Here is a 19,783-nt window from a genome sequence, read left to right on the forward strand (position 1 = left end):
TGCTGCAGAATTTATCTATAGGAAGCAAATGAGCCTGCACAAGGTGAGGAATGAACTATAGTAGGTGCTGCCAACACCTTCCACATCCCTGCTCTTTTGGCACAGAAGCTCTTGTTTCTCCAGCTGCTGAGATTGTTGGAGGCTGACAGGCTTCAAATGAGTCCTTCTCGAGACATATTTGAGTTTATGTCCTTCCAAGTTTATGCTTACATCCAACAACTGATTGGTCAGTCAAAAAGTATAAAGGCCCAGCCCCATTGCCCTGATTTACAACAATTCGGAAGGCGCATCCCAACTCCAGAGCTTCCCATGTATTCAGCTGAGACCCTTATTATTGCAAACCAATCACTTCTCTGCCTGGCCTTGTTCCTTTCACTCCCCTCAATGGGTATTGACCTTAAAACCACTCCCTAAGACAAACCGTAAGAGACTCTTAATCTTAGGAAACAAACTGAGGGCTGCTGGAGGGGATGAGAGTGAGGGAATGGGGTAACTGTGTGATAGACATTGGGGAGGGTATGTGTTGTAATGAGCACTGGGTATTTTATAAGACCGATAGAGCAAAGGACCACAGGGGAAGGGAGGGAAAACTAAATGGGAAGAAATCAGAGAGGGAGACAAACCATGAGAGACTCTGGACTCTGGGAAACAAACTGAGGGTTACAGAAGGGAGGGGAGTGGGGGGATGGGATGACCGGGTGATGGTTATTAAAGAGTGCACGTGTTGGGTTGAGCACTGGGTGTTATATGCAGCTAATGAATCATTGAATACTACAACAAAAAACTTTTAATGTATTATATGTTGGCTAACTGAACATAATAAGAAAAGAAAAGGAAAAAAAAAAAGACTGATGAATCACCGACCTGTACCCCTGAAACAAATAATACATTATATGTCAATTAAAACAATTTTTTTAAAATAAATAAATAAAAACTCCCTAATCAACCTCCTGTGTGTTAATCTCAGTCCTGGAGACTGCTTCCCAGAACTAACAAGTAACAGTGTGTTTTTTGCTTTTGCTTTAGTTATTGCTATTTCTTAGTATGAGACGATTTTTCAATATTTTCTTTTATAGTTTCTTGTGTTTTATGTTATGCTTAGGAAGGCCATTTCCATCCCAATATTATAAACATACTCACACATACTATCTTTTGGTTTCCTTAAAAATTTAAAAAATTTTTAATTTATCTGTAATTTTCACATAGAGACTCAGTTTTATTTATTGGTTTTTTAAAAGATTTTATTTATTTATTTGACACAGAGAGAGAGCCAGAGAGAGAGGGAACACAAGCAGGAAGAGTGGGAGAGGAAGAAGCAGGCCCATAGCGGAGGAGCCTGACGTGTGGCTCCATCCCATAACTCCAGGATCACGCCCCGAAGGCAGACACTTAACAGCTGTGCCACCCAGGTGCCCTTATTTATTGTTTTTTAAAGGAATCTCCTTACACTATTTATTTTAAAAATTCATATCTTCCCAAATCTTTTATAAGGTGTGTTTTTATCCTTTTTTCAACATCTAAGTTTCAATACTTAACTCATTTTTCATGTATTGTGTTTAGTACTGGAAATACTTAAATTATGAATTTTTTCTGAGTGCAATGTTGGCTACATCCCACGTGTTTAACTATGTAAAAATTTTTTTCATTAATTATATTTTTTAGATATTATGCACCCAATTTCAAATTATTTTTTGAAGAATTATTTGTATGAGCTTTTAAAAATTTAAAAATGGTAGGAATTTTATTATTTCTTAGTTCTATTGTAGTGTGATTAAGGAATCTGTTTTGCACTATTTCTATTTCAAAAACATAACCTGACTACTTTTTTCTTTTTCTGAATCTTCTAAGCAAGTGAAAATGAGGAACTATTTTCCTTGTTCTAAATTGTTACTTGTACTTTCTCATGGGTCAGGGCATCAGGAAATTCACCGTAAAAGCATGTGGATTTCTTACAGGGAAAGTGTTTGAGCATCATTTCAGCATCATTACAGCAAAAGCATTTGCTGTGCACATGTCATTTTTGTTTCCTCCTTGGTTCTTGTTATTGTTTCTGAGTTCCCTTAGAGTTGGATGTGTCATAGGATGCCAGGGCCAATAATCCCCAATATACCTTGAGAGAGTTTTCATTTGGAAGGTGCATTGACAAAGCTCTCCAGACTTACTCCCAGCAAGAACAAGTAATTAGGATTCCTGGGGTCTGGTTCCACTCCACTATCTGCTTGTGTAACAGTAGATATTCCTCTCTGGGCCTCAGCATTTCCATTTTTATGTGGTGGCAGTGGGGGAGGAGTGTCCTGAGTCTGATAATCTCCAGGAAACTTCTAGCTTTCTGACTAGGTGAGGTTAGAATGATGGACAAAGCAAAAATGACATGATGGGGAGCAGGGACATAGGAGCAAGTAAGGGAATCAGTAAAAGGGGGCCACCCACTTGGTCACTCTCTTCCCTTGTTTTCCACTGACAGAGGGTACATGGTACATGCTTGGTAGTTCTGGGAGTCATGGATGGGAGAGGGGAAGAGACATAATTGGGTCATTGATTTAAGATTTAAATCCTGAACTGAGAACAAATTTGGATGCTTAAGAAACCAGCCACACCTTCCATGCTTTGATGATGTATTTCTTTATACATTTCCCCTTTTCAGGTGATGGTGACAAAAAGCAGATGTATCTCCCTACCCTACCCACCCCCAGTAAAATACAGACACGGATTTCATTCAGCATATACAAGCACTGGGGCGTGTCCAAATTCACCTCACTGGGTTACCGGAGCCAGGAGAGGTTCAGTCTTGGGGGCGCAGGAATTGAGCAGACCAATGCTAAAGAGAGGCTCCCACTCTGGGCCTTGCCACTGGGGTGCCTGCAGAGGCTATAAAAGCAAATCATGGTGAACAGAGCTGCCTAGCCCTGTCATGTGGTCTAGAAGGTGACAGTGGGCTCCTGAGTAGTTTCCAGTTGAGATCCACAGTCCCATAGAAATCTGTGCCTCAGGGTTCTCATCTGCAAAATGGGGATAAGAATCCTGCCCTGAATATATCACAGGGCTATGATGAGGCTCAAAATAGAAATAATTTGTCAAAAGTGCTTTGTAAAAGGTAAAGTGCTATACAAATTTAAGGGAATTCAATTAATTGATTGTGATTGTGATTGCCCCAGGTAAGAGTGGACTGGCTCATGGTTGCAGGGGCCAAGGACATGACAAAACTTTTACGTTGTGCCTTTAGAGGGCACCAATCTGTGCCAGTAATGCCCACTATAAAGCAAAGTTCTCTTAGTTTCTTGGCCCCAAGAACTCACCATGGCCTAGCACCTGGGTTGGGGCTAGGAAAGCCACTGGGGAAGTTACAGAAAACGTCACAGGGGTCACGGAAGGGTAAGAAGGTGGCATATAAAGCAGGGAGTCATTACAATTATCACACACAAAAATAGATACCCAATGGATGCAAGGCATTGAATTTGTAGTGCAGATGAGGGGTGGAGGTGGGGTTGGGGGAGAAGGAGGTGGCACAGCAGCAGAGGGAAATACTATCCCAAAGAGGCTCAATTGCTGGCTCCCTTCCTCCTAAAAATATAATACCAGTGTCTATCTGCAGGGGAACGGAGGGCAGGAAGACAAAACGAAGAATAACCTGATCTAAGGACTAGGGTCCCCTTCCCCTTTACACTGCTGCCCAGCATTTTAAGGAGGTGTCAGGAACAGGCAAGCAGCTGGTCTATGCACTTTGAGGCTGAGGCCAGAACTGGGCCTGGAGCACCACAAAGGCAGTATTGTTTCTGGAAAAAGGCAGTGGGTATCTGCACTGGGAGATAGCTAACCTACTCACACATGGGCACTGTCTTAGAGAGCTAGTCACTGACAGCTTGTGATATTTAAGCCTGAGCATCATTAATGCCCCTTGAGGAATAGAGAGGTGGGCCATTTTACTTGAAATGGACTGGCATGGAAAGTCAGTGAATGGGCCAGGGCCAGGTAAGGGAGAGGGCCAGCAAAGAGCAATTCTCTGCAGGTTTATATTTGGGGCATGGGGAAGGAAAGACACTCTCTTGTTGCTGCTGCTGCTGCTGCTTTCCTCGGACTCCCTTGACAAGGGCTGTGGGACCTCCAGGGAACTGGGGAGGCTGCCCACAGAGTACTAGGTGGCACCTACAGGTTAAGGCAAACAAGCCAGTAGAGCACATTGAAGAAGAAGAAGGTCACTGGGAAAATAACTCGTGAGTAGCTATCCAGGCGGTAGATGTGGATGAAGAGGCGGCCCTGCTGCCAGATACTGCCCTCACAACTGGGGACCATGCAGAAGTACTTCTTGCACCACTTGTAGCAACCACCAAGGCTCTGGATGGTACCCCGGCCAAGAGACTGCTGGGCAGGGCAAGACGGGCCCTCCTCTCCATCACTCTCCTCAGAGTCCTCAATCTGGCACACAAAAGCTTCTGGATGCTGGTGGGAACGGGCACGGGGAGGGGTAAGGGCACGGGTACGAATATAGGGCTGAAACAGACAAGGGAAGAAGTGGAACAAAGTCAAACAAAGATGAATCAAGTCTAGGTGCTCTCCCAGGTTTTCTGGAGGTTCTGTCTTTGGCACACTGTTTCCAGGATGACATCAAAAAGTTTATTCAACTCCCCCACCAACCTCAGGTTCCCCACCTCCATCACTTGGTGAACTGGCCATCTATGTGCCATGAGTCCTAGCGCCCTCACTTGCATGCCTCCACGTTCCAAAAGCTTGCCACCACTCCCATACCCAGGTCATACATGGCGAAGTTTTGGAGAAGCACAGGGTTTCGTCCGGTTGTAGGTCAGAAAGTTGAGCACAGCAAACTCCATCAGAGCACAGAAGCAAAAGACGAAGCAGATGGCAATATAGAAATCCAAGGCTGTGATATAGGAGACACGTGGGAAATTCTTACGGGAAAAGGTGCCCAATGTGGTCATGGTGAGTACAGAGGTTATTCCTGTGAAAGCACAGTAATGGAGGTGGGCTCAGCTACCAATCCGTACATTACACTGCTGAAAGGACCCTCGAGAAGGCAATTCTGTGTCCATTTGTATGTATTACCCACTTACCTAAAGAGGTTCTGGCTGGGGCAGAGTCTTTCCTGATCCAAAAGGAAACCCAGGAGAGCATTGTGGTCACAGAAGAAGGGACGTAGTTTTGAAAGGCTACAAAGCCAAACCGCCTGCTCACATTGAAAAAAAGTGTCACTACCATGAAATCACCTGGAAGACATAAAAAATACCACTTCATTACAGCACTGACCTGAGGGTCTCTCCCAGACAGAACATGCATGTTAAGGGTCTATAGTTCATGGGACCCACACCATAGTCCTAAGTTACAAGCACATTATTACAATGCCACACACAGAGAATCAGAAGAAAAGCAGAGAGGAGACTCATTGCAAGACCCATGGTCAGTTAAGAGTTAAGCCAAGGCCAGAAACTTCATTGCCTTTTTCAGCCCACTGCCCATCACCCAGTGTGTCTTTCCAGGGTGGCAGAAGTGTCAGACGAACGTGAAAAAATCAGTTAGCTTTCTAGTTATCAGGTCCACACAGCTAATGTCCAGATGGCTGACTGAGATCTCACATCCATTAAGGTGCCATATCTAGTCTGCAGAATCATAGCCTAACACATGTACTACTGGCCTTTACAATGCATACTCTCAGGGAATGAGCCCAGGGTGGCCTGTGCTGTGGTGGGGAGAGCACAGAATCCATTTGGCCTCCTTCCTATTCATTTGTATGCTGGTAAAATGCCTTAGTTAGCACTGTTGTGTCACAGGCCAAAAGAAATCACTTGCCCATCCCATACCTCTGGTGGTTCCCTATTCCACTACAGCTACAGAATCAAATGCAACTCTAATCTGACACTAAAGGTCCACCATGACCTGGCTCCGACTGACATCTTACACACACACGTGTGTGCACATACACACGTGTGCACACACACCTTCCTGTAAACTAATCCCATATACTCTCAGATTCTCGGAGATAGCTGGCATATTTGCACCAGTATCCAAACCCTAGACTCCCTGTTCTTAGTCTATTACCTTAATCCAAACTGAGTATTTCAAGAAAATAGAAGAATTAGCTGAAAGTGAAAATTGGGGGATCATGTCCTTAATGTTGGCTCTTCCCCTACATGGTGATGACCCTTATAGTACCTAATGACAACCTACATCTATTATACCCTTCATGCTGCCTTATATTTTGACACACTCATCCCAAACACTCTACATTCTCATCGTGACCCCAGAAATTCTGGGAGCTTTCCTGAGCCCAGAACCTCCCATTTCATTTTCAACATCACATAGGGTTTGTGATAGCTCAAGTTCTGTCTCCTTAGTGAAGCTAAGTTCCAAACTTCTACCTAAGTGGCGCTGTAAAATTCCTTAGCTTTGAGTTAGGTGGGCTTCTTAACCCCTTCAGTGTTTAAATCTCTCCTGTAGGGGTGCCTGGGTGGCACAGTCGTTAAGCGTCTGCCTTCGGCTCAGGGCGTGATCCCGGCGTTCTGGGATCGAGTCCCACATCAGGCTCCTATGCTATGAGCCTGCTTCTTCCTCTCCCACTCCCCCTGCTTGTGTTCCCTCTCTCACTGGCTGTCTCTATCTCTGTCAAATAAATAAATAAAATCTTTTAAAAATAAATAAATAAATCAATCTCTCCTGTAAGCCCTGCGGCTTGCCTCTTGCCCATCCAAGCCCAGCATGGTCTGGAACCTAGCAGATGCTCAGTGACTCTTGCTACTCTCTGGCAATAGCTTGGTAAAGCAGACCAGAACACTAACATGTCCACGTGTCCTCCTATTTTGGAAAGTAGATCAACTGCATAGCAGGTCTGGGTATGTTGGAGCTAAATGAGAAGAGCAGCCTTTCCTACTCAGCTTGGCAGCACTGACACAAAGGGCAAGAGTTCTCTGGAAAAAGGTAAGGACATGGCTTGGGGTCAGTAGAATACCTGTATTCAGAGTAGGAGCTTTGAGGATAGAACTCCTCCCCCAGGGCTGCTGCAGAAACCACTCACACTTGCCTACTGGCCAGAATGTATTTACCCAGTTCTTAGTTGTCTTGCCCTGGGGTCTTGACTACAATTTAAGATACCTCTATTTAGCTACAACAACTCCCTGCAAATACATATTCTTGTTGCAAGATTTATTATCCTATCCGCTTCTCCTATATTTATCTTATTTATTCCAGCCAAAGAATGACCTTCTCTACTTGTCAAGATACAGAAATTGGGGGGCACCTGGGTGGCTCAGTCATTAAGCGTCTGCCTTCGGCTCAGGGGTGATCTCAGAGTCCTGGGATCGAACCCCACATCGGTCTCCTCTGCTGGGAGCCTGCTTCTTCCTCTCCCACTCCCCCTGCTTGTGTTCCCTCTCTTGCTGGCTGTCTCTCTCTCTGTCAAAAAAATAAATAAAATCTTTAAAAAAAAGATACAGAAATTTTTTTCTGAAAGCTGAGGGAAGGATACTAACACATTTCTTATTTCTGAGGAATAAAGGAGCATGGGTAAGGGAAAAAAGTATCTGGGGCTAAGGAGCCAAAGCCAAAGCCAAACAAAACAACCCCTCCCCCCCCAAATTAAAGATGCTTCTCCTCTTCTCTCATTTGGCCAGACCAGAGTTGGTCCCTGCGCTGTCAGAGGAACATAATTTAATAGACTGTGTCCAGAGACCTGGGACTAGAAGAATGAGTGGGCCCAAAGCTGTGAAAAACAAAGGAAGGAAAAGAAACTAGACTGTGAGTCTATAAAAGATTGTGACCCTGCTCTGAGACCATAACACCGGTCCTTTAATCTTGACCCTGTGGAAAAGTGACTGGGCTTACCATAAATTCAGTAGTTCCAGGGAAAAATAACCAGGTCCAATGGGTAGGAGTTCCAGAAACTCCAATTTTAGATGAACAGGGAGTTTTCTGAAGGACAGAGTTGTCCAGAGATGGAAGAAACTCCCTTGCAAGAAAGTGAAGTCTTAATCATGGGTAAGATTCATTCCATCAGAGTCTCAATAGCCACCAGTGAAAGTTAACTCACTCACTGGGGGCAAGCCTGCACTCTCTGAAAAGACTTCTGAAGCAGAGATTCTCTGATTCAAGGCCCAAGGTGACCAAAACAGCAAGCCACCACCACATTCTGAACCCTTAGGAGCTGGTACATAAATCTGCTTCAGATAGAAAGAACTGCCCAGAGACTGATGGGAAGAGTTTGGGACCAGCCTCAAAGAGAACTATGATACTGAAGAAAGCATAATTCAAGAACAACTAGCCTCTAGCAGAAGAGAAAGAAGCCCTTCTCCTTTTTCCCCAAGAACCTTCCTCTCTCCCAAGGAGGGCTGGTGCTTACCTATTGTCATTGCTTTGGTGATGATGCTGGCTCTGAGGCTTTGTAGTCACTAGGGCACCATTTTGAAATAATGCATAACCATCTACTAAACGGAACCATTAGTGACTTGAAAGCCCCTGGGCCTTGTCTCTTCTGCTGCTTTTGATGATGGTTCCCCACCTGTCTGGGAAAACTGAGGTGCAGAAAGGCAAGAGGCAAGCCCATGGTTAGCTGGCAGAAGAGCAAGGATCCCAAGTCAAAGGCAGTACAACTGCTTACCCAGAGACTCTGAGAAAAAGAAAAGCATTTGTAAAATAGCCCTCTGTCCCTGCCTAGCACTGTGCAAGCAAAGCTCTAGCCAGATGAACACGAGCTATTCCTCACCCAGTGACCAACTCAGTTAAGTGCAGCAAAAGCAGATTTTCTGCCTAGCCACACAGAAGCAAAGCAAGACTCCTTCTACGGCAAATGACTGGTTGGGTGGATGACTGGCTTCATCTGCATTCTGGAAACGATGAGGGCAGTGCCTCCTCTGCCTTGACTTGGTCAGTATGTGTGAAGAAGGTTTCCAGGGCTGCTCTGGGAGCAATCCTGGGGAGGTCCCTTAGCTTCTTATTCAGATCACCTAGGAACACAAGCAAAGACACTCATATCTGATTGGAAGCTGACACTGAAAAGATCCAGGACCCTCCCCTTTAGTCCTTGTTAGGGACTACGTCAGAAAGCCAATTGATCACCATGTCCATGTTGAATCCACCATGAAGGCTTTGACAGGAATCTGTGCTTGTCAGAGCTGCTTCTTTAAAATAAATGTTGATACAGTAGTAATTATAACTGCGGAAACTTCCCCCATACTATCTCCGCCCTCACCTAGCTGACATTAGAACTCTAGCCTCCACTTCCCATTAGGACCAACTTTGTTTCCCACTCAACCAGCTTGAATTGGTTTTAGTTATGGAGAACTCACATGAGCTCCGGTCCCCAAAGTCATCCAAATAGGCTGGTTGTAACAAAGACTGAGAAACTGAAGGGTCTGCATGACAAAGCTAGTTGCAAATACTGACAGCAATAAAACTTTAACTACTTACCTACCCTCTCAGGGACTTGGCAAAACACTTACTTCTTTGCAGATGAGACTGAGATGTGTTACAAAGTCTCAGCTTCCTCTGCAAACAGTTGTAAGTGCTTAGCATTTACAAGACAGGAGTCATGTTCTACAATATTTCATGGGACGATTACATATATTTATACGTATGGATGGCCACCTCCAGTCATCCTTACCACCCTTCTTGGCCTCTGCCTAGCCCTGGTTTCAAAGGCACACGTACCAGCTGGGGTTGAGATAGTTTCAGTAGAGTTGGTCACTCCTGTAAAATCAAATTGAAAGAGCTTCCAGGAATTCTTCTCATTGATTTCAAGCTTGAAATCTTCCCATTGGTAGATCATCTCACTCTCAGGATAGGAAACTGTAAAGCAACATGGGAAGGAGGGTCATGTGAGACTGGGAAGCCCAGCTGTGTCCACCAGCATGGAGTCTGAGCAATGCCTTAGAGTCCTGACTCTGGCCTCACCGGCTGTGGGACCTTGCCTCTCTTACCTCATTGTTGAAGTCCATTCAATATGTGCATTTACTGAGCATTCCTTAGTACCAGACTCTGTGCTGGAAATATAAAGATGAGCAAGGCAGAAGCCTTGCCCTCAAACATTCACATTTTATTGAGTAAGATAGTAAGTATACACCTGTAATTGTTGGAATTGCTGAGAAACCTCCACCCATGGGACAGTGGAAAAACAGAAGAGGGAAAGACCACTTGGGGATCCAACCAACAAAGATTTCATAGAGTAGGTAACATTTCTAATAAATCTTAAAAGCTAAGTAAAATATTCACTGTATGGGTGAGGCTGAAAGGGTGAGGAGGGTGTTTTATGTATAGAAAGGTGAAAATGCCTGATGGATTATGGAAATGCCAAAAGTTCAGGATAGCTAACTCACGGAGGCTGGGTAAAGCATACAGGAACTGATAATAGGGGCCAGTTAATGAAGTACCTTGAGGGTCATTCTAAGGAATTTGGAATTGATCCATGACAGTTCAGGGAGGATTTGAAACTAAGACATGACCTGGTCTAGATGATGTTTCAATTAGGTCACCCTTGTCATTATATGAAGATGGCTTTTTGACAGGGAGACCAGTTTTTGGAGGCCAGTGCAGGAATCTGGACACAATAAAATGAATGAAGGCAGGAATCAAAGCTGTGGCAGTGAGAATGCAGAGAAATAGGATCAATAGAGACTCAGGAGGGAAAACCAACAATGTGTTGATTGATTAGATGTAGGAGGTGATGGAGAAAGAAGCATCAAAGTTCTTGGCTTGGACAACTGAGTGACTGATGGTGCCTTTCAGTGAGACAAATGTGAACACAGAAGCAAACATTTGTTTTGGGGGTAGAGGTTGGGAGGAGACAATGTATTTAGTTCTTGACATGTTCAGTTTTAAAGTGAAAATGTTGTGAAAGTCCAAGTGGAAGATGGCAAAGACCTAAGCCAAGGTACTGCCAGTAGAGATGGAGAGGAGCAGACATACTTAAATTACACTTCAGAGATGGGTGACCGACTTGAGATGGAGTGGAAGGAAGAGGGAAGAACCCAACACAAGGTCCAGGTGAAGCAACACAGTATTGTCAGCAGGAAACAAGCTGAGGAGACTCTGGGCAAACCTGGCACGATCTTAGGAGAAAAGCAGAGGCAGAAAAATGTAAAGGGTGAGGATGAGAAAAAAGAAGGGGCTCAGCATGACTCTGGGGCCCCAGAGACCTAAGAAGGTACTCACAGCTAGAGAAAGACAGAGGGCAAGAGTGAGAATCCATTGGAAATTTGAGCATGTGGAGTAAACATCCAGCATCAATGGTCATCCTGGAAGGGAGAAAGGAGCCTCATTAGGCTGGCCCTGAGCACATAGGTATCCACCCACCTTGGGCCTGGGGACCACCACCAATGAGTGGTAACAGTAGGATTTGAAACAAAGAGCTCAAAGGAGAGACAAAAAGAGAGGAAGAACAGCTTGAAAGTATCTGGCTACTTTGGGTTCCATCATCAGAGAAATGTGTGGACCAATTTAGATGGGCTTTTGTTTCTTGCCCATCCCAGCTTCCGGGACTTGCCAACATTCTCCCAGTCTCTACCACCTTCCCACCTCATGCCACCGATACACAACCTTACCCTGCCAGGCATTCAAATGTCCAGCCTGCTCTTAGGTGTCTTTCCAACCGCTGTGTTGCTGCTCCGCTTGGACAGTTCCACCACCGTGGACGTATCTTTACATCTAGTGCCCACTTGGGATGTAACTGTCCAGGCAATGCAGTCATACTATAGTGGGGGGGACCTGTGGACTGGGAGCCAAGTAACTGGGTCCCAGTCACATCTCTGCCATGCACTTGGTGTGTGGCTTTAGGTAATCTTTCTATTTTGAGGCCTAGTGTCTGTGTCTATACATGAGGGGGTTGAGCTCAAGGTCTAGCAAAGCTGGAAAGGCCCTTAGAAGTATCATTCAGGATGAAACCTATACCCATGGTTCTTTGGTGAAAAGAGTCACAAGAGGTAATATTCCAGAGGCTTGACATACCTAATCGTGTACAACACCTTGCCATCCTTGTGGATGCGAACCATCTGGTTGGGCATGGTGATCACATGCTCTTGAGTCCTCTTGGAATTCCTAAAAAACGTGTCTGGGATCCATAGCTCGCTCACCATGTTGCCATTCAGAACAAAACTCTCAAAGCTGCCATTGTAACGGAGGCGTTCATCATACCAGGTCTGGCAGAAGGTGATGTCAATGGTGTATTCCTGGTGGGATTGATAGAAAAGCACATAACTAGAGCTGTACAGGCAAAGATTATTCTCATGCCATCCTGTGAAGGGCCTATCAAGCAGATAGGAACCAACTTAGGTTTGCACAGAGGAAAACAGCATGAATTAGGCTGTAGGAGTTTTCTATTTCCAGGTATTCCCAAAAGAAAGGAATATTCCCAGATAAACAACAATCAGGGAAGACATATTTCATCTAGAAAGAGACAGGCAATGGTGCCTTAATTGCGCAGGCTGGGCTCATCACATCACCACTGCCTTATGGGATTATGGGATTACTCCAGCCAGGTTAACACCCTCTCAGCCCCCACATTTCCATAACAAACCAAAGATCTCAACTCAAATTCATCTTAAGCATTTACAAATACACACATACCTTTGGTTGTAAATGGCGAAGTTTCCCCTTTCAGCTTTTATTTGGGGAGCACAAATGTTAACTAACCTCAGTCCTTCATTCTCTAGAGTTATATTTTAAAAATGAAGTGCTTTGAGTCATAAGAGAAGCATGTATTTAGTCTCATGCTTTTTGAATAATTGTTTTGTTTTTCCTTTTAAACAAGGGAACCTAACCTCTGAATGTGTGTGCATGTGTGTGTGTGTGTGTGTGTATGCATAGCTATACCTGTGATTATCTGGTCTCCAGATGATATCATCTATTCCATAAACTGTCTGTTAAACATCGAAAAGGATGTTTAATAGGAAGAAGTATGAGAAGCTAGAGATTTGCACTACTGGTATTGAAGGGTAAAAAACAGACTGCAATAGAATTGCAAGCAGCGTGAAGAGCAAGTGCCAGAAGTAGGCCAAGGGGGAACCTTGAGGGCTAGCCCAACCTCCTTTACTTTAGAGGCAGGGCAACTGAGGCTCAGAGAGAAAACGGCCTGTCCCAACTCGCACAAAGAGCTAATGGCAGCATATTGGCTCTGATGCTCAATGCACCATTACCATGACCTTGCCCTGGGATGGCCTTCACTGATTTCCCTCTCTACTGCTTATTTCACCTGCACCAACAATCCCTTTGGATACAAAGGTCCAATTTCCCCCTGTAGAATCCCTAGGTCTTTCTCCTGAGTTATCCTGCATCAAACAATGAACACCAACCAGAAACCCACAGCTTGGAGGCCAGTTGAGCTCTCAGGTTAAAGGTCAAAATAATCCCAGTTTGGCTTTGCTGCCTAGGCCAAGAGGGGTTGAGAGCCATCGCCAAATTGCTGGGAGCTAGCCTCTGAGAAGGTTTCCTGGAGTAGTCCAGAGAAGCAGACAGGATGGATTGTGGAGGGAAGACTTCCCCTCGCTACCAAGCAGTTCACATGGCCATAGTCTTCCCTCCACAGTCCATGTGTGCTGTGCTCTTGCTCTGTGTTACAGTGCTTCAAATGAGCATCTAATTTCTATTTAACAAGATACCAATTGTAAGTTCATTACACAGCAACTGATAACTAACAGTTCAATTTTTCCCCAGTTTGACAAGGGAGCTTGGGTTGTACATCTTTTTTTAGCTCAGCTGAAACTCTAGAAATTCGGTGTCAAGGAATTGGCTTAATTAGGATTGCTTGCAACAATTATCACAGCAACTGTTATTAGCAACTGTTGATGCTGTGATGGGCAGTCATTCCCAGACTGGTCACTGCCTTCTAAGCTCAGGCTAGGTGTTCCAAAAATTTAACCAGGAAACTGGTAGAAACATTTGATTTAATCTCCAAGCTATGGGCTCAGGTTTCTCTCCCTAAGAACTAATCCTATGCTCTATGCAGCATCTGATTAACTGAGGGGTATACGAACTCTCTTCAAACAACCACACCCCTTCTGTAACAAAATGCTTGCTCTGAGGCTCAGTCGCTTCAAATGTAAAATGAGGATCCCAGTGGCAGCCACGCCTTCCATACAAGCTGTCATGAAGATCTAAGGAATGCTCTGTTCATTGGCTGTGTGAGAGAGACATACACTCCCTCCTTACCAAATACAAAACTCCACAGTGTCACCAGGGAAAAGTAGACTATACAAGAACTGAGAATTCCCACAGTTTTAAAGAACTATTTGGAATTATGTGAAAGACCAGACTTCCTTGAGGAACTTTAATGCCACATGAGTATCTGGCATCTTCTAAAGGCACTTGGCCTAGGCTAAAGCAGCACTTTATCGGCCAAAGAAAATCAAGTTGTTGGCTCCTCTTTAGACCAGTTCTGTGTTGCATGTAAGGTTCAGTGACTGCTAAGTTATTAGACTGTATCCCTTGGGCTTGTTAGGTAAGGGCGGGGGTGGGGGAGTGAGTTCTATACAACATCTTTCATAGTTAATTTGCTCAGTTAACATATACTGAGTCCTTGACACCAAGGAAACCATAATCAGGAGAGCAAGGCAGATAAAGATCACATAATTACAATACAATGAGGCAGGGAAGAGCAGGTAAACAACGGGTGGGGAAAAAAAAATAAAACCAGAGCTCTGGGTTGGCTCCAGCCATGGAGGGCCTTGACAGCTAGAGTGTGGTATTGAACTTCATGCTTTAAGCCAGGTCAGAACTACAGGAGGCACATCACACAGGAGGCCAGGTCAGTAGGCAGACTGGGGTAGGCAGAGACCTTGAATTTTGCATATTTTAAGGAGAGACAATAGAGGCTAACTGAGGACAGTCCTAACACTAAAATGATAGCAATGGAAAAGGAAAGAGAAAGGAGAGAAGCAGTCTTACAACAAAAGTTAGTTAACTATAGACTTAAATCTATAAAAATCGCTATCAGGAAAAAGAGCCATTCCATTGTGGTGTTTAAAGTTGCTTTATTATTTTTATTTTGAATGAAAGACTAGAAGATATGGTCAGGATTCTGAAGGTCCTCTTCAGTCAGCAAGGGACTTACCTTTTCCCACCTTCTAGAGTCAGTGTTGGTTACAATATCCCCTCTCCAAAACAAAACCAAAACCAAAACCACAAAACTCTTATAAAGACACAGAGCAGAAAAAACACGTGTGTGAAAGCTGTGGGTCAGCTCTGTGGGCTACGAGACACTGTAATCAAAAATCAGTACTCACCATGTCCAGGATAGAGATAGGACCAAGGGTGTTGACAGAGAGCTCAACAGTGACCACAGTGGGCTTTTCTGTAAAGAAAGCAGAAGTTGCAGAGGTTAAGTGTCAAACAGGGGCAGGGACAGGGGAAGGCATGGTCAGAGGGGAGAACAGGGAGATGGGTGAGGACTAGAGACATGGTTTCAACATTCAGTTCTATTTCTTTCTTTGTTCTTTCATGGCAAGATCCAATTCACGGACTGTTAAGAGCTGGACATACCTTAAAGGTCAGTCATCTAGTCTACTCATCTTATTTTATAGTTGGAAAAACTGAGGGTGAGAAAAGAAAAAAAGTCTAGACCAAGGTCAAGAGACTGCTGAGACTAGCGTGGATATCTCTTACCTGACAGTTCAGCATCTCTTACCTGACAGTTCAGCAACAGACGCACCGGCCCATGTGCATGGCACCCTCACCTATACCCCACACCCATCATCCACACCTATGCCCTCAAACTCCTGCTCCAGGAGGGGAAGAGCTATGTTCTGCTACTCACCACCTATGCCAGGGCGCAGTTTGTGGTCATAGTTACTCAGGATACTGTTCAGGATGTGAGTGGCTGCTGGCAGTTTCCCAAGTCTGGGATGGGGACCAATAAGGGTGGGCTTTGTTTCTTCAGAGAGGAGCTTCTTTTCAAGAGCCTGGGGCTGGGGTCCATAGACATCATCATGGGCAGAGGGTCCATTTTCTGATTCAACATGAGGTTCTTCGCTCCTAGAACAAAAAACCAAACAAACAAACAAAAAAATGAAACTCTGTTCTTCACTCTGTAGGGGCCCCAGCTGAGGCCTCTTGGGACAGAAGCAAACCAAAATAAGTCTGCATCCCAAGGCATCAAGAGTGACTGGTAACAGCAAATTTTGAGCCAGTAACAGATTATATTTATTAATTTCTTCTAAATCTTGCTGCTCTTTGGGGACTTCCCATACTATTCTTCCTTCATGGTAATTTTTAGTTTAAAAATATCCCAATAACAAAACCAAGCTCTGAGCACTGAGAAAAGACAGGAGTCCTTTACTCAGAGACTGTCATCCAGGAGAGATGGCCTAATGGAGTCCAGCCTGAGTGCCACAGCCATGTACCACAGCCCCAAAATAAGAATTAAATTAAATAAAACAAAAAATTAAATTAAAAAGCCATCTGGCAATGCATGAAACTCACTGATGATGTTAGAAGTTAGGGTCCTGGTACTTTTACTGGGAAGCAGTGAGGAAGTGGGTTTCAGGGGACTCCTGAGATTCTGGTCATGTTCTAGTCCCTGATGTGGGTGTATTGAGACCAGTGTGGTCATTTTCTGACAGCTCATCAACTACACACTAATGATTTGTGTACTTTTCTGATCTATGTTCTAATTCAATAAAAAAGTGTTTTGGAAAAAAAATGCTAAAAAAAATCTGCTAATATATGGATCTTATTTGGATCCTGATTTTAAAAGGCAAACTAAAACACAAAACAAAACAAAACAAAACATTTATGACACAATAGCAGAGATTTGAACACTGACTGGATAGTTTCTTCAGTATGACAAAATTATTCTAAAATTTTTGGTGTAATAGTGGTGTTTTATTATGTGTTTGGAGTCCTTATAACTAGAGATGCATAGTAAAATAATTGCATATGAAATGATATGATGTCTGAGATTTGCTTTAGAATAATTTAAGATGAAATGGAGAGTGAGTGGGGGACAGAGAAATTAAGTGTGGCCATGAATTCATAATTAATAAGGCTGGTGATGGGTAAATGGGGTTTCACTCTATTGTTCCCCCTACTTTTCTATATCTTTGAAAAAAATTATAATTAAAAGCTTTTAAAAAAGCTTCAGCAAAATTAATCTATGATGTTGTAAAGCAGGAGAGTGGTTTCCTTTGGGTAGGAGAGTGTACCGGGAGGGGGCATGTGGTGAAGCTTTTCGGGGCTAGGTGGAGAGGACCAGCAACATAGGTATGGCTTCTGTGGAGCAGATGAGAGGCCTGACAACTTGTGCAGCAAAACACATTTTCCTGCAGTATTTCAAGCTCTTAGAATTGCCTAACTGGCAATCAGATGTGCCAGATTTATGCTATTTCTCATGTCTAAAGTGGCTAATTCCCACTGTGGACAAGGGAAGACCTGGGCTTAAGAAAAAGCGGTTTCCATTTCCAAATAACACATGCAGAAATGTCCTCCCTCCCTGAGGCATTCCCCTCCCACCCACCCAGGGCCTCTGACTGTTGGAGGGGCAGAGGGAGAATCAATCCAGCCTAAGACCCTGCAAAATGAGTGACATGGCTAGGAGCATGGCACAATCAGAACTGGCACTGCCAGCCAAGACCACCCAAATATCTGAAGCCAACAAGAGCCCCAAGGTTCAAGAGGCAAGCAAACAAGCAAAAGCCCGGGGACCACTGAAGCCCCCCTGCTCCCAAACTATGTCTGTGATGAAAATGGATATCAGAAGGTCTTGAGGTTGCTGTAAGTCTACAATCAGCCTTTGCCAGTAAAATACAAATAAAACAAACCCACTCATCCTGGGATCCTTGAGGTTAAGGAGCTGCTGACACTGCATACTTTTCCTCAGCCAGCCATTAAGCTCCCTTTGAAGGCTAGAAATAATAAAAACTTGAAAAACACGCATGTACTGAACTAGTGGAATCTTTCCATGGGATCTTTTCATGTACCCACCTCCCTCCATATGCAATGGTCCAAGATGGAGGCGAAGCTCCGCACTCCCTCCCACTACTGAAGATGCTCTTTCAACTAACTGTGGGGGAGGGAAGGAGAGGAGGAGGGGACTGGCAACGCTCTAGGAGGGGGCCCACTGGTTTTATTTTCCCAAATCAGCCCTCTTTTTCACCTTACAGATGAAGAAACTGAATCCCACCTGGGGGAAGGGTTGTGCCCAAAGTCACCACCATTTGAGGCTGAGCCTGGACCAGAGCAAGGTTTCCTGGTTCCATGTGGTCCTTGCCAACAACCCCAAAGCCACCTCCAGCTCTTTGCTGACATCATGGGTTGCCATGTTGACAATGTCTGAACACCAGTTACAGTGGCCCTTCCCTTCCCCCACCGGTCCAACTGGAAGGGTAGTTTCCAAGTCAACAGCCCCTCTTCCCAGCTGCTTTTTTCTTTTCCTGGTCCTCCCCCTTCCTTCTGCCCCCCATTCCCAGACCCCTCTTTTGCCCCAGCCAGTAACCATGCCAGCTGTCCCAAACAGTTCAATTCATATCTGGAGGGATGTGGATGACTGGAAATTCCTAGCATGCATTTGGAAATATTTGCCAAGCCAACCCCTACACCCCAGGGCACAGGTGAGCCAGCAGGGAGCCCCACAGCCCCTCCTCTGAGGAACTAAAGCATTCTGGGGTGAGGAGAGAAGACATCTCCCCTCTCTCCAAAACAGCAAGACAGGAGCCCAGTGCCATGGAGACTTCTGGAATGGAAACCGTCTCAAAATATGAAGCAGTCATCTTCTACTATAAAAAGTCAGAAGTGCAGGGAACAACCTTCCTAGCAAAGTCTCAGGGCCAGAAGAAAGTGTGAGGGAAGCTAGCTGCTTAAGGGAAGCCTGTTGCTAGCCTTTGGGAAAAGGGGATGGGGATTGAAATCCCAGACCCAAACCTCAGACCTCAGAGAATAACATTCTTGGCCTCGGGCTCAGGTCAGCCCAAGACCCAGCAGGGTGTCCGGTGGAGGAGGAGGATGAAGGAGTAAAGGGGAGGCTGGCAGCAGAGAGGAGTGGAGGTGGATAACTGGGGTGGGAATCCTTGGACTAAATTGGGACTGGTGCCTGGGACTGGAACCAAAAGAAGCGGCGGGAAGGGAAGCAAGTAAAGTCAGAGTTACCTGGCACAGTGCCTGGTAGTTAGTAGGCGCTCAGAAAAAGAAATTTGAATGAGAGGACAGACAAGCGTACACTCCAGCCTTTAGGCGCAGTTTCGCTCCCCAAGCCCGAGCGCCTTTCTGGGCGCCTCCTTCCCAAAGTCTCCCCCAGTCCTCAGAAGCACGAGCCCGCACTGGTCGGTTACCCCGCGGGCCACTCGCCTCTTCCCACGGAAGACACAGAGAGGGAGAAGCGTGCTCGTGCCCCCGGCCGTCGCCGTGGTTTTGGAGAGCAGGAGTCTGGGGACCGGAGCAGCAAGGGAACAGGCGTCCCGCCTTCCTTCATAGGCGCCCCTTCAGGGGTGTGGGGTGCCCATCCTAGAGGGAGCGGGTTGGAGGCTGGCAGCGCGTCGCGGGGACCCGGGAACCGGCTAGCCCGCGCAGAGGCTGGGAAAAGGTGGGCGCGGGGCTTGAGGAACGCGGGGGCGCGGGGGTCTGGGGAGCTGGCTTAGCTCCAGGGGAGAGGGAGCTGGGCCCAGAGGGCTCCTGGGTCCCGGGATGGAGACTCACCTAGACGGGAGGATTATGGACATGCCCAGGAGGATCAGGAGAACTTTGGTTAACATCGTGGTGGGGACCGGCGCGACCACCAGTGCGGAGGTCGCTGCGCACGGTCTCGCCGCACCGCGCGCGGTGCGCAGGGTTTTGTTGGGCTCCAACTTCCACTCCTCCCACACGC

The 19,783-nt window shown here is 45.5% G+C and overlaps 1 protein-coding gene across 1 annotated transcript; it reads right to left on the reverse strand.

Annotated features, from left to right (window-relative positions):
• Positions 1 to 1,366: 1,366 nt before the first annotated feature.
• Positions 1,367 to 19,757, reverse strand: GABRE (gamma-aminobutyric acid type A receptor subunit epsilon). Its single transcript, XM_002930783.4, has 9 exons — positions 19,615 to 19,757; positions 15,743 to 15,960; positions 15,213 to 15,280; positions 11,941 to 12,161; positions 11,149 to 11,231; positions 9,649 to 9,786; positions 5,067 to 5,219; positions 4,755 to 4,954; positions 1,367 to 4,488 (listed from the first exon to the last, which is right to left on the reverse strand). The coding sequence occupies exons 1-9, from the start codon at positions 19,668 to 19,670 to the stop codon at positions 4,144 to 4,146; spliced, it is 1,482 nt and encodes a 493-aa protein (XP_002930829.4). The 5' UTR covers positions 19,671 to 19,757; the 3' UTR covers positions 1,367 to 4,143.
• Between the last annotated feature and the right edge of the window lie 26 nt (positions 19,758 to 19,783).

Source organism: Ailuropoda melanoleuca, chromosome X, assembly GCF_002007445.2.
Source record: "Ailuropoda melanoleuca isolate Jingjing chromosome X, ASM200744v2, whole genome shotgun sequence".
In the NCBI taxonomy this organism is placed as follows: Eukaryota; Metazoa; Chordata; class Mammalia; order Carnivora; family Ursidae; genus Ailuropoda; species Ailuropoda melanoleuca.